This window comes from Physeter macrocephalus, chromosome 11 (assembly GCF_002837175.3).
Source record: "Physeter macrocephalus isolate SW-GA chromosome 11, ASM283717v5, whole genome shotgun sequence".
Taxonomy (NCBI): Eukaryota; Metazoa; Chordata; class Mammalia; order Artiodactyla; family Physeteridae; genus Physeter; species Physeter macrocephalus.
The window spans coordinates 182,082,456-182,100,302 of NC_041224.1; the positions used below are offsets into that span (position 1 = coordinate 182,082,456).

General features: G+C 67.0%; 1 protein-coding gene across 9 annotated transcripts in view; it reads right to left on the minus strand.

Moving 5' to 3' along the window:
* Positions 1-6,011: 6,011 nt before the first annotated feature.
* BRF1 (BRF1 general transcription factor IIIB subunit) overlaps positions 6,012-17,847 on the minus strand; it is a 79,550-nt gene continuing 67,714 nt past the window's right edge. For 5 of the 9 annotated variants that reach the window (XM_055088770.1, XM_055088768.1, XM_055088771.1 and 2 more), the window contains 6 exons: positions 17,608-17,689; positions 17,458-17,513; positions 16,855-17,111; positions 13,530-13,581; positions 12,836-13,013; positions 11,357-12,363 (listed from right to left, as the gene is read on the minus strand). In XM_055088770.1, coding sequence (XP_054944745.1) covers positions 12,326-12,363; positions 12,836-13,013; positions 13,530-13,581; positions 16,855-17,111; positions 17,458-17,513; positions 17,608-17,689 — 663 coding nt within the window. In that variant the 3' untranslated portion in view covers positions 11,357-12,325. Of the gene's footprint in view, positions 6,539-11,356; positions 12,364-12,835; positions 13,014-13,529; positions 13,582-16,854; positions 17,112-17,457; positions 17,514-17,607; positions 17,690-17,847 lie in introns of those variants that run through there. The other 4 variants (XM_055088769.1, XM_055088772.1, XM_024130997.3 and 1 more) reach the window with 2 other exon arrangements.

Consider the following 17,847-nt stretch of genomic DNA (forward strand, 5'->3'; position numbering starts at 1 on the left):
GAACTGGGAGGAGCACCCCTCTGCCAGAGGGGCCCTCTTCTCCTTCCCATGCCCCTCCCCCAGCTCTACAGGATCTGATCTCACGAGCCCAGCCCCCACCAAGTCTTCCCCAGGAGGGGACATTCTGGCTCACCCACCCACCCTGCAGACGGGCAGACTGAGGCCCAGAGGAAAGGGCTGAGCTGGGCCCAGCTTCGTCCCTTGGTCCGGCTCGGAGCCCCCAACAGCGAGCCCAGGGTGGCTCTGGGCAGGTGGCCGTCGCCTCTGACCCTGGGCCCGGACGGCCTCTGTCTGGGCCTCGGCTCAGAGCGTTTCCTGCCCGCCAGCCCCAGCCCAGCCCCTCAGGAAGTGGCCGCCTCCTGAACAAAGAGGCCGGCGGACAATGGCCATTGAATTGGGCCGGGGCGCTCGCGCACGGACAGGCCGCCAGCTGCCCGCACTGATAAGACTGCTCCGCAGGCTTGACCGGCTCCGGGCTCCGCGGCAGGAGCTCAGGGCTGGCGCGGCCCCGCCCCTCGGACTGGGGGCCAATAGGGAGACGGCGCGCCCCGCCGGCCGCTCGGGGACCAATCCGGGAACTCACCGGGGAACGTCCCCGCCCCTCCAAACGTCTCTGGCCCCGCCCCCTGCCCGGCCTGGCCCGGCCCGGAGCGCCCGCCCGGTTGGACCCTGGGCGGGCCAACGAAGCCACGCTCTGGAGTTTTTCCCCTCTGAAAGCGTCAGAAGTCGGCGCCTCGCTGCGCTTTCTTCGCCTACTTTGGGTGGAACAGTCTGGGAGGGCGGTCCGGCCGCCTCGGCCGGCTTTCCCCGCACTCCCTGGCTCTCTGCGAGGGTCGCGGGCGGCTCGCCGTGCTCCGGGGACAGCCTGGTCCTCACGCCTGCCTGAGGCACTCTTCCTCCGGAGGCGCCAGGACACATGGTGAACGTGGTGCAGCTCCGTGTGCGGAGGCCCGGCGCTGAGAGCCAGCTCCGAGAGACGAGCGGGGGGGCCCCTGCCCAGGCCTGAGCCGTGGAGCTGAGGTCAGGAGTCAGCCCTGCGCTGGCTCTGGAGGGCCCAGGTGCACCAAGTCATCACCCCTGGTCTGGGAGGCTCTGCAAAGAGGCAGGCACAGAACTGTAGTCAGGGGATGTGGCAGGGTGTGTGTACGTCTGGGAAGGGGGTCCCAGCATCTTCCAGAAGAAGCCTGGCCACCTGCAGGGGGAGGCGGGGGGCTGAGAGGGGCGAGGCCTAGAGGTTTGGAAGAACTGAGACAGGCCCGCTCTTCCTCGCAGGATGAGGTGGCCCACTTCTGAGGCTGGCAGGCCCCAGGCAGAGCAGGGACCTGGGGAGCTCGGGCCCACAGCAGCCTCCTGTTCTGTGTGTCCAGCCCGCAGCTCTGCCATTACTTCTGGCATCACCAGCCTGCAAGCCCCGCCTTCAGCAAGCCCCTGCCCTGGTGGGAGCCTTCCCAGGATAGGAGTGATACAGGGTGGGCAAAGTCAAGGCAGAGGAACACTCGCAGGCTGCAGGGCCCAGGAGAGGGCCCTGACCCTCTTCCCCTGACCCATCGGAAGGCTTCTCGGGGGAGGTGACACTTGGGTTGCATTTGCCAGGGCAGGACGGGATAGACCCACCGGGAGAGGGAGTGGCCCAGACACAGGCTGGAGTCAAGGAGGAGCCAGGTGTCTGGAGAAGGGCAAGGGGTCCAGGAGCGCAGCTGGAGCAGCCAGGGGGCCGGGGGTGTGCCCAGGCCCCAGGCATCGCCCTGACACAGCTGCCCCTTGGGCCTGTGGAGCAGGCGGCCACTGGGAGGAGAGTGCTTGCATGGCGGCTCCTGTCAAGGCCCCAGGGGCTGGGCTGGGCTGGGCCGGGAGTGGTGGTGACGGGGGTGCTGCATAGAGGGTGCGGGCTGTGGCCCTGGCGATGCAGGTCCAGCCCGGCGGCGGTGGTGGTGAGCACCATCTGGCTGACGGTGGTGGTCCTGCCGGTGGGCTGGCAGGTTGTGGCCACGGGTGTGGCGGCATGGCAGAGCGCTGGGGCTGCGGTCACTGCGGGTGGTGCCGCAGGGCAGCCCACGTGGCTCCAGGTGCCTCGGAGAGGCTGCCCAGACTTCCACTCAGTGGCCTGGGCTCACGCCCGCCAAGGAACCAGGTGTCCCCTGCCAACTCTTCCTGCCCCTCCCATGTGCTGTGAGTGCCCCAGCTCCTGAGTAACCTAGGTAACCGTGACCCCTCAGTGGCCTGGGCAGGTGGACACACCTGACCTTCAGGTGGATGCAGTCCAACCCTCAAGCGGACACAGCCTGACCCTCTGACCCCAGCCTGACTTAACAGCAACCTTGGCCCGCCTTCCACCCCACCTTGGCCCTGGCCGTGTCCTTGCCCTGACCACCTTCTCCACTTCACCCTTTGACCCAAAGCCTCAAAACTGCAGCTGCCCTTCCTGCCAGCAGCCACGTGGCACTCCCCACGCCCACGACGATGTCCCCCGCTACGGCCTCCGCGAGCACAGCCAGCTGGTCATGGGTCACATTTGCATTGTTTTGTGAGACATCCAGGCCAAGCCACAGACACCCGGGCCTGTGTGAGCAGATACCTGCCCGGCCTCTGCCCGGTACCAGGCCCTGCTGCTCGGCCTGCAGGAAATGGGAGGCCCGGGGCTTCTGACTCCTGCCCTCTATCAGGCCACGACGCTTCCTGCGGCCGGCGAGGCCTGGGCCCCGTGGCGCCGGGACACCAGGTCAGCAGTGACTCACCCAGAGCCAGGCCTGGGGACACCCTGGCCCACACGCCCTGCCTCCTGAGAACTCCTGCCCTCACCCTGGCCCACACCTGGCGGGCAGGGCCACCCTGAGCCCCCATTCCCCGGTCCTCCCACCATTCTCCACCCACCAGCATCTTCCCCATCTTTTAGCCCTTCCCTCCCTCCCCCAGCCCTGACAAGCAGGGCTGAGGTGCCCCCACCTCTTTGTGCCCCCCCAGTCCCAAGTGCTCATAGCCAGTAGGGTGGGCAAGCCGGGGCTGCAGGGCCTACCAGGGCTGAGCACAAGCTCCTTGCTTTGCCCACCTAGGTGGCCACGAGTTGGCTCCCTACCCGCGGGCTCTGCTGTCCCCCAGCTCTGCAAGGAGCACCACACCACACCTTCTGAGGCCCCGACCCCTCCCACCCGCAGCTCTCACCGCTTCTCCCCACACTGTCACCCAACCCCAGGTCAGCAGCCCACCTACCTCCTCTGTGCCCCATCACGGCCTGACCAGCTCCTCCTGGTCTCAGTGTGGACCCCTCTTCCTCCAGGAAGCCTTCTTGGTCTAACCCCTACAATCCTCCCACTCTGGGGCCTCCCAAGGGATGTCTCCAGTCCATGGAACTCGTCTCTGAGCTTTACTGGACCCTCAGCGGGAACCCAGAGCCTGCGGCTCGCTGGCAGAACGCACCTCCCACCCTCGCCCCAGTGCACCCCTTGCCCAGCACGCCCGGCGACGCCGCGTGGGTCAGGATGGGAACTGAAGTTGGGGGCGGGGCAGAGACGGCCCTGGGAAGCTCCTCTTGGTCTGAACTCGCAGGGCGCCCCTCCCCAGGTCTGGGGCAGATGTAAATGGCAAAGGAACCAGCTGCCTGGGTGGGCCCCTTTCCAAAGGAGAAGTACCGACCCCTCCCTGGAGCAGGGCTCCTTGTGGGACTGACCCGCACACATGCACAAGCACATGTGCACACGCACACACAAAACCTGTAGGAGGGAACTCATCGTGCAACCCCGCCGGCCCACTCAGGCCCACCCGGGAGTCCTGTAGCACCTCCTGCTGGCTGACCAAGCAGGACCCCCTTCTGCTTTGCCGAGCCTGTGGGGCTAGGAAGTGGGTGCTTCGCAGGGCATGTGCGCATGTGTGCGCGGGCACTCCTTTGCACCCTGTGGCCTGGGCCCTGTGACCACCATGCCACCTCTCCTACGTTCACATTCCCAGGCCGGGGTCACTGATGCGCGTTTGGAGAATCTGTCTCTGAATAGCAGCAGCCCTGCCCAGGGCCAGGCTGGGGGTGCACCAACGGGGGCGGGGGATTGAATGCCATCCACAGGCTGGTGTGCTCCGGATTTCCACCCCTGGTGTGGCCTTTCCGTCACTTCAGGCTCTTCCATCGGCTGCCCGGCACACCCAGCAGGCCCCCGAACCCACGGCCCCCATCCCCCAGTGACAACCACAGGGGCCTCCCTCGCAGACCCTGCCTGGCTCCCCCTCCCTCTGGCGGGCCTCGAACCTCTGCCCTGCCCTCCGCTGCACACCGAGTACTCACCCCCTATGCCCTGCCTGCTGCATTTCCCCACAGCATGGACGCTGTTCCCTCCCGGCCCCAGCCTCAGAACCTCCGAGCTTTGCCGTGAGGATTTGCCAAGGCCTGCTGAGGCCTTGAATGGGAAATACGTACTTTCCAGAGTCCTGCGTCCTGCGTGTGGCTGGAAGGAGTATCCTGGTAAGGGGCTTTGGTGCGGAGGGAAACCCAGAGGTGGTGAGAGCTCAGGGAGACCTGGGGGGGTGGGATGGCCACAGAGGCAGACACTAACATCTCCATTTCCCATCACTTGACGTGACGTGGCACGTGCGGCTGCTGACCCCAGGGGGCCCACCTCCCTCTGCCGTCGGGCCCTGCCCGGACAGCGCGGGTCCTGCTGGCTTGGCCCCCGCTGACCCAAGCCCTCCCGCCCGCGGGGCGGCCCCCCAGCTGCCAGCTCAGCTCCACACTCCCGCTGAGGCTGGAGGCCGGGGCCACAGTGCCGTCGCCCTGTGAAGCGCCGGACGGTCGTTTTCCCAGGCCCCACCAAGGCGGGCACCTGGCAGACGATGGCCTCATTCACTGTGACTTCCGGATGGGGGGAGCGATTACTCAGTCTCGTTAGTGTGAAGGCCCCTCGTCGCCAAGGGGAGGATGGTCCCCACGCTGTTCAGCAAAGCAGCGTTGCCTCCGGTCAGTCAGGGCCTCCGGGCTCCAGCGAAGTCTGCGTGGCCTCAGCAGTTTGCTCCCTGTGACGCATGATGACCCTCCCTGCTCCACCACGGCCCCGTGGGGCCATCCCAGGATGTGCCCCCATCATGGCCTCCCACTGGGTTGGCAGTGGATCAGGGTCAAGGTTGTGATGAGGGCTGGGGTCAGGGTTGAGATCAGGGTCAGGGCCTACCAATCTGGGGCCCCTGCCCTCACAGGGCCCAGGTCGGGCCCATTGTGTGGCGACAATGGCTTCCTGAGCCAGGTCCCTCTCCCCACAGGAAAGCCATCAAGCCTCCACTTTGCCACCACCCACGGCCCCTTTGAAGGGCCTGGGCGGTCAGTGCCTGAGGCCTGCAGCCTTGGAGCCAGTTCCTCAGCCCCCACCCCTTGCCAGCCTGGCCGGGGCCCAGGCCTCCCCGGGGACCGGCCAACCCTGCAGGCACATAGGCACAGGACAGCATAGGTGGGCACTGCCCAGTCAGGGAAGCTGCTGGCCGCACGCAGGCACAGCCCCAAATGCGGCTGTCACTCAGGAGCTCCTACCCTCAGGAAGCAATTGGCCCGTGTCCCCCAAGGGGCCAGGGTGTGTGTGCAGGGTGGCTGAATGTCCCACTGACATGGCAGCTTGTGGCCTGGGAGGATGTTGTTAGGACACCTGGGCTGGGCCTGGGGGGTAGGGGCCCAGAACCCAAGGCCGTAAGGAGGGCATCAGTCCCCTTGCAGGACAGGGGACAGGCAGAGGGCCTGCCCCAGCTAGGCCAGCCTCCCCATCAAGCCCAGCTGGTCCTGGGGCGCCCCCTGCTGCCTGGGGTGTGGCTGCATAACTGGGGCCAGGACTGTAGCGGGGGCACAGTCTGGGGCCCCCCTCGGCTCACAGGCAGCTGGGGTGAGGTGTCCAGCTGGCCCCAGGCTCTGAGAGCTAGGGTGGTCCACTGGGCACTGTGGCTGCAGGTGGAGGGGTGGCCAGAGCCTAGGCAGGGGGCTCGTCGCCCAGCCTGGGGCAGCACTCGGACCCAGGGCTGCAGCTCGGGCTGCTTTCTCTGCACGCTAGTCTTCACTGTCTTGCTGGGCGAGGGGGTCTTCTGTCCCCGGAAGGGAAGCGGGTGGGCGTGTGGAGGACGGCGAGCCTCCTTCGATGCCCGTGCAGCGGGGGAGCGGCGCTGCCGTGGGGTTTCGGTGGGCAGCGCAGTCCAGGGCCCAGCGGTGACAGAGAACAAAGGCCCTGAACCGAGCCCCGTGGCTTTGAGGGTAACCTTTATTATTCAGGGAACGGGGTGTCCTCGGGGTGTGGGGGCCACGGTCTCTGTTGAACCCCAGTTGTGGCCTGGAAGCAGGAAGCCAGGTGGACTGGCCTCAGCAGCCGTGTGGCTGCGGCTATGGGGCTGGGGGGCAACCAGGCCCTGACTCAGCCGGTGCTGGATGGGGGCGAGGGCCCGGCTGCTCCCGACGTGGTCACAGCTGCGCTGGGGGACCCGCAAGCATAGATCCCTGCATAGCCTGCCACTCTCTCGGTGGGTCCGTTGAGTCTGTCCTGCTGTGACCCCAGGAGCCACGCTCTCAGCACGCCTGCTGGACAATCTGTAGGGCGACCCACAGCCTTGCAGGAGGCGAGGGACCGTCCACACCCCTCCCGGGGCCCCCCTCAACGCAGGAATGGGCACCTGGCCCGGAGCCGGCCAGCGACGAGAGGCCGCCACCCCCGGGCCCACGGCAGCCCTCGCTCCGCCGGTTCTCCAGCCTACTGAGCAGACGGAGAGGCAAGGAGTAGAGGACAGCAGACGGGCTGGGGGGAGAGCAAGAGGTGGACAGGGGGCGGGGCACCAGCCCTGGGATGGCGAGACGGAGCGGGGTGTGGTCTGGAACTTGCCATACGGCGCCGAGCTGGTGGGAGCAGCGTTTATGGGGCTGCTGGTGGGAAGGGCGCAGTGGGGGGGCTCAGGCTGGGCTCCTTGAGGTAGAGCTGTCAGCAGACCTTCGTTCTCAGGGGCCACCCAGCACTTGCCCCGCCCTCAGAGAGGCCTTCCCCTGCCCACTGGCGGCCTTGGCAGCGGTGGGTGGCCCTCGGTCCTGCTGCCTGCCTGCCTAGCCAATCCAGAAACCACTGCGGGGCCACACGGGGGCACGTGGGGAGCAGCTGGGAAGAGGCAGGTGTGCGGGCCCGGGCCCAGGGCCCACACGACCTGAGGCTCAGCAAGCCGGTGTGACCTTGCAGTGACCAGTGGCAGCTGGGAAAAGGGTAGGAAAGGGCTGAGGCTGACCTCTCTGAATGACTGTAGAGATGCCGTCCACTGCCGACAGCTCTTGGGAGGTGGACGCAGGGGGCGCTTCCACTGTTCCAGCCCTCCTCCTGCCTGACCCCCGACACCCACCCCCGGGTTCCCACTGCCGGCTCAGGGCACCTGGGACCAAGGTACTAAGGCTCCAGCTAGGGCAGCACAGAGCAGGCTGGCTCCCACCTGAGGGCCCTGGGGGGGGGGGCCCTCAGGCCTGCCCCCCATTCTTGGAGGAGCCCGAGGCAGTGAGTGGAACGTCACCGGGGCCCACCCAGCCCTGCCAGGAAGGTTACCCGTGATCCCAGGTCTGTGGCTCAGAGAGGGGCAGGAATGGGCACGGTGTGGGCTGGGTGACCAGCAGATGCCACGTCCTCTGGGGAGTGGGCAGCCCTGTCACACGTGCCCTGCAGCGAGAGGCACCATCAGGCCCGTGGGCACCTGAGCTCGGCCACCACTGGGGTGTGGATCTGGGTCCTGTCAGAGCCCAGCGCCCAGCACCCTGAAGGTGGTCCAGAGGCACGAATGGATAAATGCGTGTGCACACACGCACGGGTACGTGGAGGGGCGCAGACGTGCACAAGTTGTACGTGTCCGTCTGTGTGCACAGGCGCGTACCTCCACGTGTGGAGGCTGTGTGCTGCGTCCTCTCCAGGCTGGCCCTGGCCCTGGCACTCCCCCACAGGCCTCTGGGGAGGGGACATGCTGGAGAAAGTGAGTATGAGTTCGGGGAGAGCAGGAAACCCATGGAAGAGGAATGGATAGGACCCTCGCACTTGGAGGAACCAGTGCAGCATGCTGGGGGCAGGCAGAGGGGTTTGGAGGCCTTGGACTTCACCCTGGATAATGGGGTGGGGGGCAGAGGGGTGCATACAGGTGTGTGTGCAAACGCCTGTCCCGGGTCAGCCACAGCGTGGTACGTGGCCCCACCCAGCACGTGGCAGGGATGGGCAGGCCTGGGCCCCAGGCAGCTGGGCCTGGATGTAGGGAGCAGGCCGCCTTCTCCCAGTTGCTCCCCAGCATCGTGGCGAGGCCGGCGGCCAGCCGCGTGCCCTCCTCAGGAGCGAGCCTGCGCTCCCCGGCCAGGCCCCACGGAGGACCCTGCTGACGTCAAGAGCGGGTACAGGGCCTTCCCCGGTGGTCCAGTGGTGAAGAATCCGCCTTCCAATGCAGGGGACGGGGGTACGAGCCCTGGTCAGGGAACTAAGACCCCATGTGCCACAGGGCGGCAAACCCCGCGTGCCACAACTACTGAGCTCACACACCTCATCTAGAGAGACCGCGTGCCACAAACTACAGAGCCCACGTGCCCTGGAGCCTGCACATCACTAGAGAAAGAAAACCCGCTGCCAAAACTAGAGAGAAGCTCAGCACTGCAACAAAGAGCCTGCACACCGCCAACGAAAGATCCCACGTGCCTCAACAAAAGATCCGCGTGCTGCAACTAAGTCCCGATGCGGCCCAAAATAAATAATTTTTAAAAATAAAATCTTAAAGGGCTTCCCTGGTGGTGCAGTGGTTGAGAATTCGCCTGCCGATGCAGGGGACACAGGTTCGATCCCTGGTCCGGGAAGATCCCATGTGCCGTGGAGCAACTAAGCCCGTGCGCCACAATTACTGAGCCTGTGCTCTAGAGCCAGCGAGCCACAACTACTGAGCCCACATGACACAACTACTGAAGTCCACGTGCCTAGAGCCCGTGCTCCACAAGAGAAGCCACAGCAATGAGAAGCCCACTCACCGCAACGAAGACCCAACGCAGCCAAAAATAAATAAATAAAATAAATTTATATTTAAAAAAAAATCTTAAAAACAACAACAATAAAGAGTGGGTCCAGCCAGGCCCCGCTCCCTGAGCCCACTTCCCCAGGGAGGCCACCTCCCAGCTGGGTGACCGTGGGTGGTGTCAAAGCTCCTGCTTCTCTCCGGCCTCACCTGAGAGACGGGGTTGGGGCTGAGGCCCCCCATCAGGAGCCACTGGGAGTCCAGGGGTGAGCACCAGGGGAAGGCCCCGAGCCCCAGGGGAAGCAAGGCCCTCCCACATGGAACCGCAGCGGGGCCTCAGGCAGCGGTGGGGAAGGAGGAGCCTGGAGAGAAACTGGAGGCCTCAAGATGGCCCCTGCCAGATGCACCCCCATGGGACCCCCCCCCCCAATCCAGGCCTGATGGCTGCCACCACAATGAGAGCCTCAGTGACCCTGACCATCAGACGTCACAGGCTCCTGAGGGCCCAGCTCTGCTCACCGAGAAGCATGGGGGGCCGCCAGGGCCCTCTCCTGGCCTGGTGCCCAGGCCTCCCCAGGCGGCCCTTGCAGGGCCCACTGCTACCACGCACCCAGCAGGGCTGCAGATGCGGGCGCGGGGGGAGAGCCGTCAGGCCGGTGTCCTGTCCCGGTAGCCGCAGGACCTCTCCACACCCTGGCGATCCTGGAAGGGGCCGAGACTTGCAGGGTGCTGGGGAGGGAGCCTGATGGCCGCCACCACAATGAGAGCCTCAGTGACCCTGACCATCGGACGTCACAGGCTCCTGAGGGCCCAGCTCTGCTCACCGAGAAGCATGGGGGGCCGCCAGGGCCCTCTCCTGGCCTGGTGCCCAGGCCTCCCCAGGCGGCCCTTGCAGGGCCCACTGCTACCACGCACCCAGCAGGGCTGCAGATGCGGGCGCGGGGGGAGAGCCGTCAGGCCGGTGTCCTGTCCCGGTAGCCGCAGGACCTCTCCACACCCTGGCGATCCTGGAAGGGGCCGAGACTTGCAGGGTGCTGGGGAGGGAGCGGAAGCCTGAGCCCCTCCCTGCTGGGGGCCACTCCCCAAGGCCTGCACCTGGGAGAGGGCTCTGGGCCAGCGGCTGGAAGGCCCCGGCTTTCGGCAGATGCCATGCCAGGCAGTGTGAGTTCTGGGGCCGTCTCCCGGCCTCCCCTCCCCCGATCCCGAAGTCAGACGAACAGGTCGTTCGTTCTTGGGGTGGGAGGACGGCATGCAGATGTGGGACGGAGGTGCACGCGGGCCAGCACGTCCCCCTTGGGCCAGCACTTGGCAGTGGTGGCCTGCCCGCAGAGAGTGGGCCGCAGCCCAGAGGCACCCTCAGCCACCCTGGGGCTTGACTCCTCCAACCAGACGCCACCCCCGGTCACCACCACCTGCCCCCAGACCTCCCCTTCCAGCAGCCCCCTGCCTCCCAGCCCCGTCCCCAGAGCTGGGGACCCAGCCTCGTCCCCAGAGCTGGGGACCCAGCCTCACTTCACCTCTGGGCCTCGGCGCTCCCCTCCAACCTCCTCCACCTCCTGCCCCCTCCGCTCCCGGCCTCAGCAGCCTCTCCTCCGCACAGAACACCCACTCACAGACCTGAGCCTCACCTTACGGGGCTGGGCAGCACCGGTCCCTCCCACCCAGCTCCCATGCCTCCACCCGGACCCCCTTCTTGCCCAGCCTCCCAGGGGAACCATCCAGCCACAGCTCTGTCTCGAGAGCCAGCCCCTCACAGGCACAGCCAGCGCGCACCGGGGAAGCCACCCCCCCCTCCCCCAGCCCACCTCCGCTGGGCATCCCCCTCCCCAGTCACCTCTGGTCCGGCCCACCATCTGCTCCCTGCGCAGTGCAATGAGCCCCCAGCCCTCTTAGAGGGCTCCTCTAAGATCCCCTGCAGCCAAGCAAGCTCTCCTAGCCCCAAGAGGGGCCCAGGGCCACGACGGCCCACAGCTGGGAACAATGGCACGGGGACTTCCTGTAAGGGTGGCCATGTCACTGATGGCTCCCCGTCAGTCAAGGCCAGGAGCACGGAGCTTGGAGGGCAGGTACCCCTGCCTCAGCCTCACTTCTCCAGGGAGCCAGACAGGGAATTGTAGACCACAGACTCAGTGGGTTTCTGCTTAAGGAACAAACTTTCTGTTTCACCAAGCCAACCCTCCACCTCCAGCCTTCCAGGAGCCCTGGAGTCCAGGCTGGCTGCATGGTACAGACCGAGGGGCACAGCCAATGGCCTCAAAATCCCCGCCCCCCCCCCCCCCCCCCCCTCTGGTGCACTCCGGGAGGGTGCACTCTAGGAGGGGTCTGCCCACCCCAGGGCCGGGTGCGGGGGGGCTGGGCCCGGGTGGCACAAACTCCCCGCCCCCCCCCCCCCCCCCGCAAACTCTGGTGCACTCCGGGAGGGTGCACTCTAGGAGGGGTCTGCCCACCCCAGGGCCGGGTGCGGGGGGGCTGGGCCCGGGTGGGGTAGAAGCATCTGCCCTCCCCCCGAGAACACCTCCAGGGCAACGGTGCCTAAGCCCAGACCGAGAGTGGTCCCTGGGCCTTCCAATGAGGAGGCCTGGCCCGGGAGGTTCTGGGTGGCAGGAACCATCCAGAGCAGGGCTGCCAAGCTCGAGGCCCCTCTGCCGGCCATGCCTCCGCGGACGGTGAGCCTGATCGCAGCTCAGACAGGAAGCACCTCTAGCTCTCTCACCCAGGCCGGCCACGCAGGCTACCCGGCCGGGGCGGCTGTGCACATATCTGCTGAGTGATGCCGGCTGGCCAAGCAGCCTCTGGGCTCTTGGGTGCAGATCTGTGGGTCCCCAGGGCCCAGGCAGTGGCAGGGAGGCGTGAGGGCCCGGCTGGGGACTTCGGCTGGAGATACACGATCGATTCTGGACCAGCGGGACACAAAGTGCTTCTCAGACACGGCAAGAAGCTGAGGGCTGCAGGGAACCCAGCCCCACACAGGCAGAGGAGGGTCCTGGAGCCCGCCCAGCCCTCCACGCACTTGGACCAGCGGCTGGGGCTCCCTGTGCCTTAGTTTCCTTCCGTGGGACATGACATTGCTGCCTGTGAGGGTTCTTGGGCCGTGAGACCCACCTCTGACCAGATACAGACAGCTGGTCCAGCCCCCCTTGCTGGGCAGAAACACTCCTTACGTTGCTCAAAACATGGTCGCAACAAACAGCAAGTGCCACAGAGGCCACGTGTGGCTGTGGAAGAGGGCGGCGGGGCAGGCGGGCCGGCACCCATCTTGTCACCAAGTCTCGGCACTCACGCCTGTGGGCTGGCCCCAGAGGCCCATCTGACCCCTCAGGAGATGCCGGGGGGTCCACCAGCAGAACACTGCCGGCGGCAAGGTCACGCCTCAGTAGCCATCGTCATCGTCACCGTCACAGCCGTAATCTGCAAAGCACAAAAGAGTCACGGACGCTGAGGGGCGCTGCGTGGTCAAGCAGCCCAGGCGCCGCACGCTGCACCCGCCACCGCCCACCTCGTGAGCGGCACCCCAGGCCACGGGCACCCCCGCGAGGCTCCAGCCCCAGCCCCGCAGGCCACGGCTGCATGGGCCCCACCACCACGGACGGGGACCGCCGCGTCGGTCCCTTCATCCCTGCAGGTCCCGGGGGCAAGCGCCCGTGTGAGCAGTGCGGGAGGTGGGGACCTTCCTCCTGCTGGATGGGCAGCCCAGAGCCCCCAGTCTGCACAGCAAGCAGGTCCCGGCCAGCTCCTTCTAGCAGCCCGGGCCTCAAAGCCAATACGGCCAATCGTAAGACGCCGGTTCAAATTCCCTTCCAAGGTGCAGCCAGGGGTTTGTGCCTCTTTCCCCGGAAGCCCCCGCCCCGCCCCGCCCCACCCGCTTGTGGAGGCCCCTCACCGTTGCCGCCCATCATCTGCAGGGCGCTGACACAGGGCTCCCCATCCTCCTCATCGGGGTCCTCCTCGTCCGCGTCCTCCTCTGGGTGGTACGACACAGGCCCACTCTCCACCACGACCGCTGACGTGGGCCTGACGGGCTCGGCTTCCAGGGAGGGGGGACTCGGGAGCAAGGCCTGCTGGCGAGGGGGTGAGCTGGGGACAGAGCATGGCTCCCAGGCCACCGCAGGCGAGTGCTCTCTGGGGCAGGGGGATACGCCCCACCCTTCAAGAGTGGTCAGCGAGGACACCCGATCCCCCGAGCCTGCCCCTACAGCTGCCCTGAGATCCCTCAGGGGCCCTGCCCCCCTGCTTCTCCCTTTCGTTTCCTAGGCCAGACCAGGACCCCAACAGTAAGAAGACCCTTGAACCCCAAGACAAGGGAAGAGGGATGGCCGCTGACCGCGCTGGACCCTGGGGCCTGGGCCTGGCTTCCCACACGGAGGACTGCGATGGCTGTGGGCTGGCACACACTGGCGGGCTCAGGCTTTCAGGCCCCGGGCGCCCCTGGGCCTCAGGCCTCCCTCTGGCTGGGCTGCGACGGCCGGAGCAGCGGTGCTGGCGCTCCCTCCCTGACACGCTGCTCACAGACACGGCGCCAGGCGTCTGCTGTTTCCCAGGGATCCCTGTCCCCCGGCTATGTCCACACAACGCACCTCTCCCACGGCCACCTTCTTAGCTGGCTGCGTCGACACCATCGGCCTCAACCTGGAAGAGAGCACAGCACTGTGGCCTCAGGCCAGGCTGCACCATCGGCCACGAGGACACGGGCCCCACCGGAAGGCCCGTTCTCTGATGGTGGCATCTGGCCAGATGTAAAGGATGACGGTCTACTGAGGCTCCCGTGGCACCACCCTGACTGGGCCTTGTCCACCCAGTGGCTGCGCCTGGGCCCTGAGCGCTGTCCTGTCACCTCCTCCACCCAGGCCTGGAAGCCCACCCCGCCCCGCCCCGCCCCAGCCCCTGCATTGTCCTTCCCCCGACCCCACCGGCTGGGCGGGTGGCTGGGTGAGGGGGCCGCCCTCTGGGTCTCTTCAGGTCTACCCGACAGACATGGCGCACGCAAGATTCTTCCCCTGGGGCCTGGGTGAGCACTGCACCCACAGGCAGGGCAGGGCAGGGCCAGGGTGCTGGGGATGGGAGCGCGGGGAGCCAGAAGCAGCCGGAAATCTGGACTTTTGTATGAAGGCTTCTTTTTAAATGTTGGCAGCAAATTCAAATTTCATTGAAGCCACTCTGCAGGGCGACAGAAGGTCCCTCTGGACAGAACCCCCGTGTATTCGTCAATACTCGATGAAGGATAAAAACTAGAATCACGCTGCCCTGCCACCCAGGCACTCCAGGCCCCCCAGGCCAGCTGTTTTCGGAAGCGGTCCTGGGCCATCTGCTCCCTGCCCACCCCCCCATACTTCCAGAAGAACGTGTGGAGGCTGCGGGCAGCAGCTGCTGTGGGAGACCCTTGTTCGGTCCTCCCACGGGTTCATCCTGAGTTTCCCGTCGCTGGAAGAGGAGGAGGGGGAGAGGCACGTTCTAAGACCCAAGCCCGCCCCTCCCCTCCCCTCCCCTCCCAGCCTGAGCGCCTTGGGGGGGCCCCCGCCCACCCCACCAGGCCCACAGCACCGGGCACCCACTTCTGCTAACAGCACCCCTCCCAAAGGGCTTGTTCTTCCTCTCTCGGACCCTCCAAACACAAAACTCAAGGCGCTTTCTACACAAAATCCACTGCAAGGGGCCGGGGGCGCACACCAGGGCTCCCCGGACGCTGCTGACATGCCCAAGGGCGGCGGCGGGACTCCCACGGGAGACGAGGCAGGTCCTCCTCCCCGCCCTGGCCGCGGGAGCCATCCGTACCCAGGGAGCCCCCACCAGACCTGAGCAGGGTGGCCAGCGCGGGGGCAGAGCCCACACTGCAGCCGCTTCCCTCCAGAGCACAGCCTGAAGGAAGATGTGCGGGGGTAGGGAGGGGGCGCAGGTGATCGAGCTGCACCCACGGCGGCCCCAGCCCCACACAGCCCGCTACCCTGGACCCTCCTGGCTACCTGGCCCGGCCCTGCCATGACGTGCCAATGAACGCTGGGCACACGGGGAACGGACCCTGTAACAGCCTCCGACAGCGGACACCTGACGGCGGGCGTCCGGCCCGTCAGGCCAGGTCTGGGCAGTCCGCCCCGGGAGGGCCTCAGAAGCAGTGGCTCTGGGGCCTCACAGGAAGCCCTCGCTCTACACGGTCTGGGGCTGAAGCCTGGAGGGGACAAGGCGGCGGCTCACGCAAGGCTGTGCCCAAGCTCAGAGGAAGCCCCTCCCACACGGACGGCTCTCCGGGTCCCCACCTGTCACCTGGGGAGACGTGAGCTTGGAGCCACAGCCGCAACAACCCGAGGCCCAGCAGAGAAGTCCAGAGTCCCCAGAACCCAGAAGGCGGGAGCTGGTGGCACGCCCCCTACCGACCCAGGGCCAGCCCGGCTGGGAGAGCGTGCCGTCGGCGGAGGGGGTGAGAGTGGCTCCTGACGTGAGGGCCGGCAGGACGTGGGTCTGGTCTCGGGCCCTCCTCTCAAAGCGCACCCGGCAGCTGTCCACGCACGGTCCTGCGGGCAGCCGGGTGACTGGCTGGGCCCCTCGGTGGGGTCTGCGAGCACTTGGGGACACGCTCCTCCTCCCTTCAGCCCACGGCCCCAGCTAGCCGGTGGCCTGCAGGACCCGTGGCTGCCCCACAGGGCCGCTGCCCCACCACTTTTGCAAATGCACCGTGGGCACCAGCCGCCAAAATGCTCACAGCCGGGCGGCGAACACCATGTCCACGAGGGAACAGCCGGACCGAGCAACGGGGCTCGGCCACAGCGCCTTCCACTGACAAACACAGGCTGAACCTGAGCTCTGGGAAAGCAGCCCTGTCACCCCCGTGCACGGTGATGGGAGCAGGGGATGCGGAGCTCGGGGGTGAGGCGCCCCCTCGCCAAAGGGCAGGCTGAACAGGACGAGGCCGCCTGCCACGACCCACCCGGGAGCACATGCAGCGACCACACCGTGTCCAGGCGGGGGGGCTTCCCAGGCTCCAGGGGAGCGGGGGGCGGGCCTCCCACAGCGCGCACGCTTGTGCCTGACATCAGAAGGGAGCACGGGGCCACCCAACAGGACCAGGACCAGCTGTCCGGACACTGACAGGCTGCACTGGGCGCTGGGGGACTTGGGGACGTGGGGACTCGAGGAACAAGGGAGCGGGGTCACCAAGTTACAGAAAGTGTCGCAAAAACTGCGCAAAATGCTCACTCCCATTTCAGAGAACAGAAATGCAAACCAGAACATCTTTACTTCTCAGATGAGTCAGGACTAGAACATGGCAGCGACAGAGGAGAGGTGGTGGGGTGGTGGGAGTGCAGCCCCACAGGGCCCTCCCCTCTGGAAGCTCCCCACGAGCACAGCCGGGGGCCAAGGCTGCGGGCACACCGACCAGCCTCGGCCGTGGCAGCGACAGAGGTGGGAGTGCAGCCCCACAGGGCCCTCCCCTCTGGAAGCTCCCCACGAGCACAGCCGGGGGCCAAGGCTGCGGGCACACCGACCAGCCTCGGCCGCAGCAGGGGCTCTCGGGCACCGCAGAGCTGCCTGGACCTGGCTCCGCAAGGGGGTGGGTGGCCCCACCAGCCGCCATCAGGAGGGCCCTGTGGTCACGCGCGTATCTTCCCCACCTTACCCCACTTGCCCCATCAGTGGTTTGCTCTCCGTCGGCGGAGAGAGCAGGGGGATGGGGGACGGGCAGGCAGTTCGCAGAGCACGGCGGGGGGCCCTCCCGGGAGAACAGACCCCTGGGGTGGAGAGTGGGCCCGGCCCACAAGTCTCTTCAAACAGAACAGACCCCGATGCGGCAGGACCCCTTCCAGGGCTGAAGCCCTGCTCAGCTCGTGGCCAGGGCAGCGGGGGCCACGCTGGACACCGACACTGGTTCCCAGCACACACGCGGGGAACCCAGCCCGCCTGGCACGGTACCTTTTCCGCACGCCGGCCACGGGATCAGCCCCGCTCGTGCTGGCGGGCGCTTTCCGCCGAGACAGCCTCCTGGCGCCAGCCGTCTCCTGGGGCCGGGCGTGCTCCCGGCGCGGGCCGGCCCCGCCCTTGCTGTCGAGGCCCCGGAGCACGCTGTAGTTGATCTTGCTGGAGATCTTCTTCTGTTCCAGCATCTTCTCGATGGCCTCCCCGGCCGTGCTCGCCTGAATCGGCTCCCGCCGCTTGCAGGACTTCTTAGGCTCAATGGAAACACATTACGCTTCCTGTAGGTCTCGGTCCTATGAACCTGCCAGGTGCCACTCAGGACGTGGGAGCGGGGCTCAAGCCATCAGGGTCGGCTGGGGAGTCTTACTCTCCCTGGACAGTGGGGCACCCGGGCAGTCCAGCGCTGGAGGGGCCGCTGGGCGGCTGCAGTCTGCCCACAGCCCACCGTGCAGAGCCCCGGCCGGGCTGGGCCCCGGGCGGGCTTTCCCAGGTCACAGGGCGGGGGCGGGGCTGGCCGGGCGTCGGCCGGTGGGAGGCCAGCACGGCGCAGGGTGGGCGGCCGGGAGCTCTCAGGTCCCTGAGGAAGAGGCCGCGCCCTACCTTGTGCTCCTTGTAGATGCCGAGCTCCCTCTCCTTCGCGATTCTCGCTTCTTTCTCTGAAAGGTCAAGGAGCGGGGTCAGCAAGGCTGGCGCCTGGGCGGGTGGGGGTCCGCGAGGCGCGCGTCCCAGGGCGCCTGGGCGGGCACTCACCCCTCTGCTCCCGCAGGTACTCGGCATTCTCCCGCATCCACAGCTCGGCCTTCACGCGGGCTTCGGCCTCGTTCAGGATGTACTGGGGCAGAGCGCGGCGTCGCAATCAGAGGGCACGCCCAGAGCTCAGCTCTGCCAACGTGCTCCCCTTCATACACACTGGTCAGGAAGCAGGCCTCCAACCCAAGAGGGAACGTGTGCGGAGACCCGGCTAACACCTCGGCGTCCTCCACCCTTCCC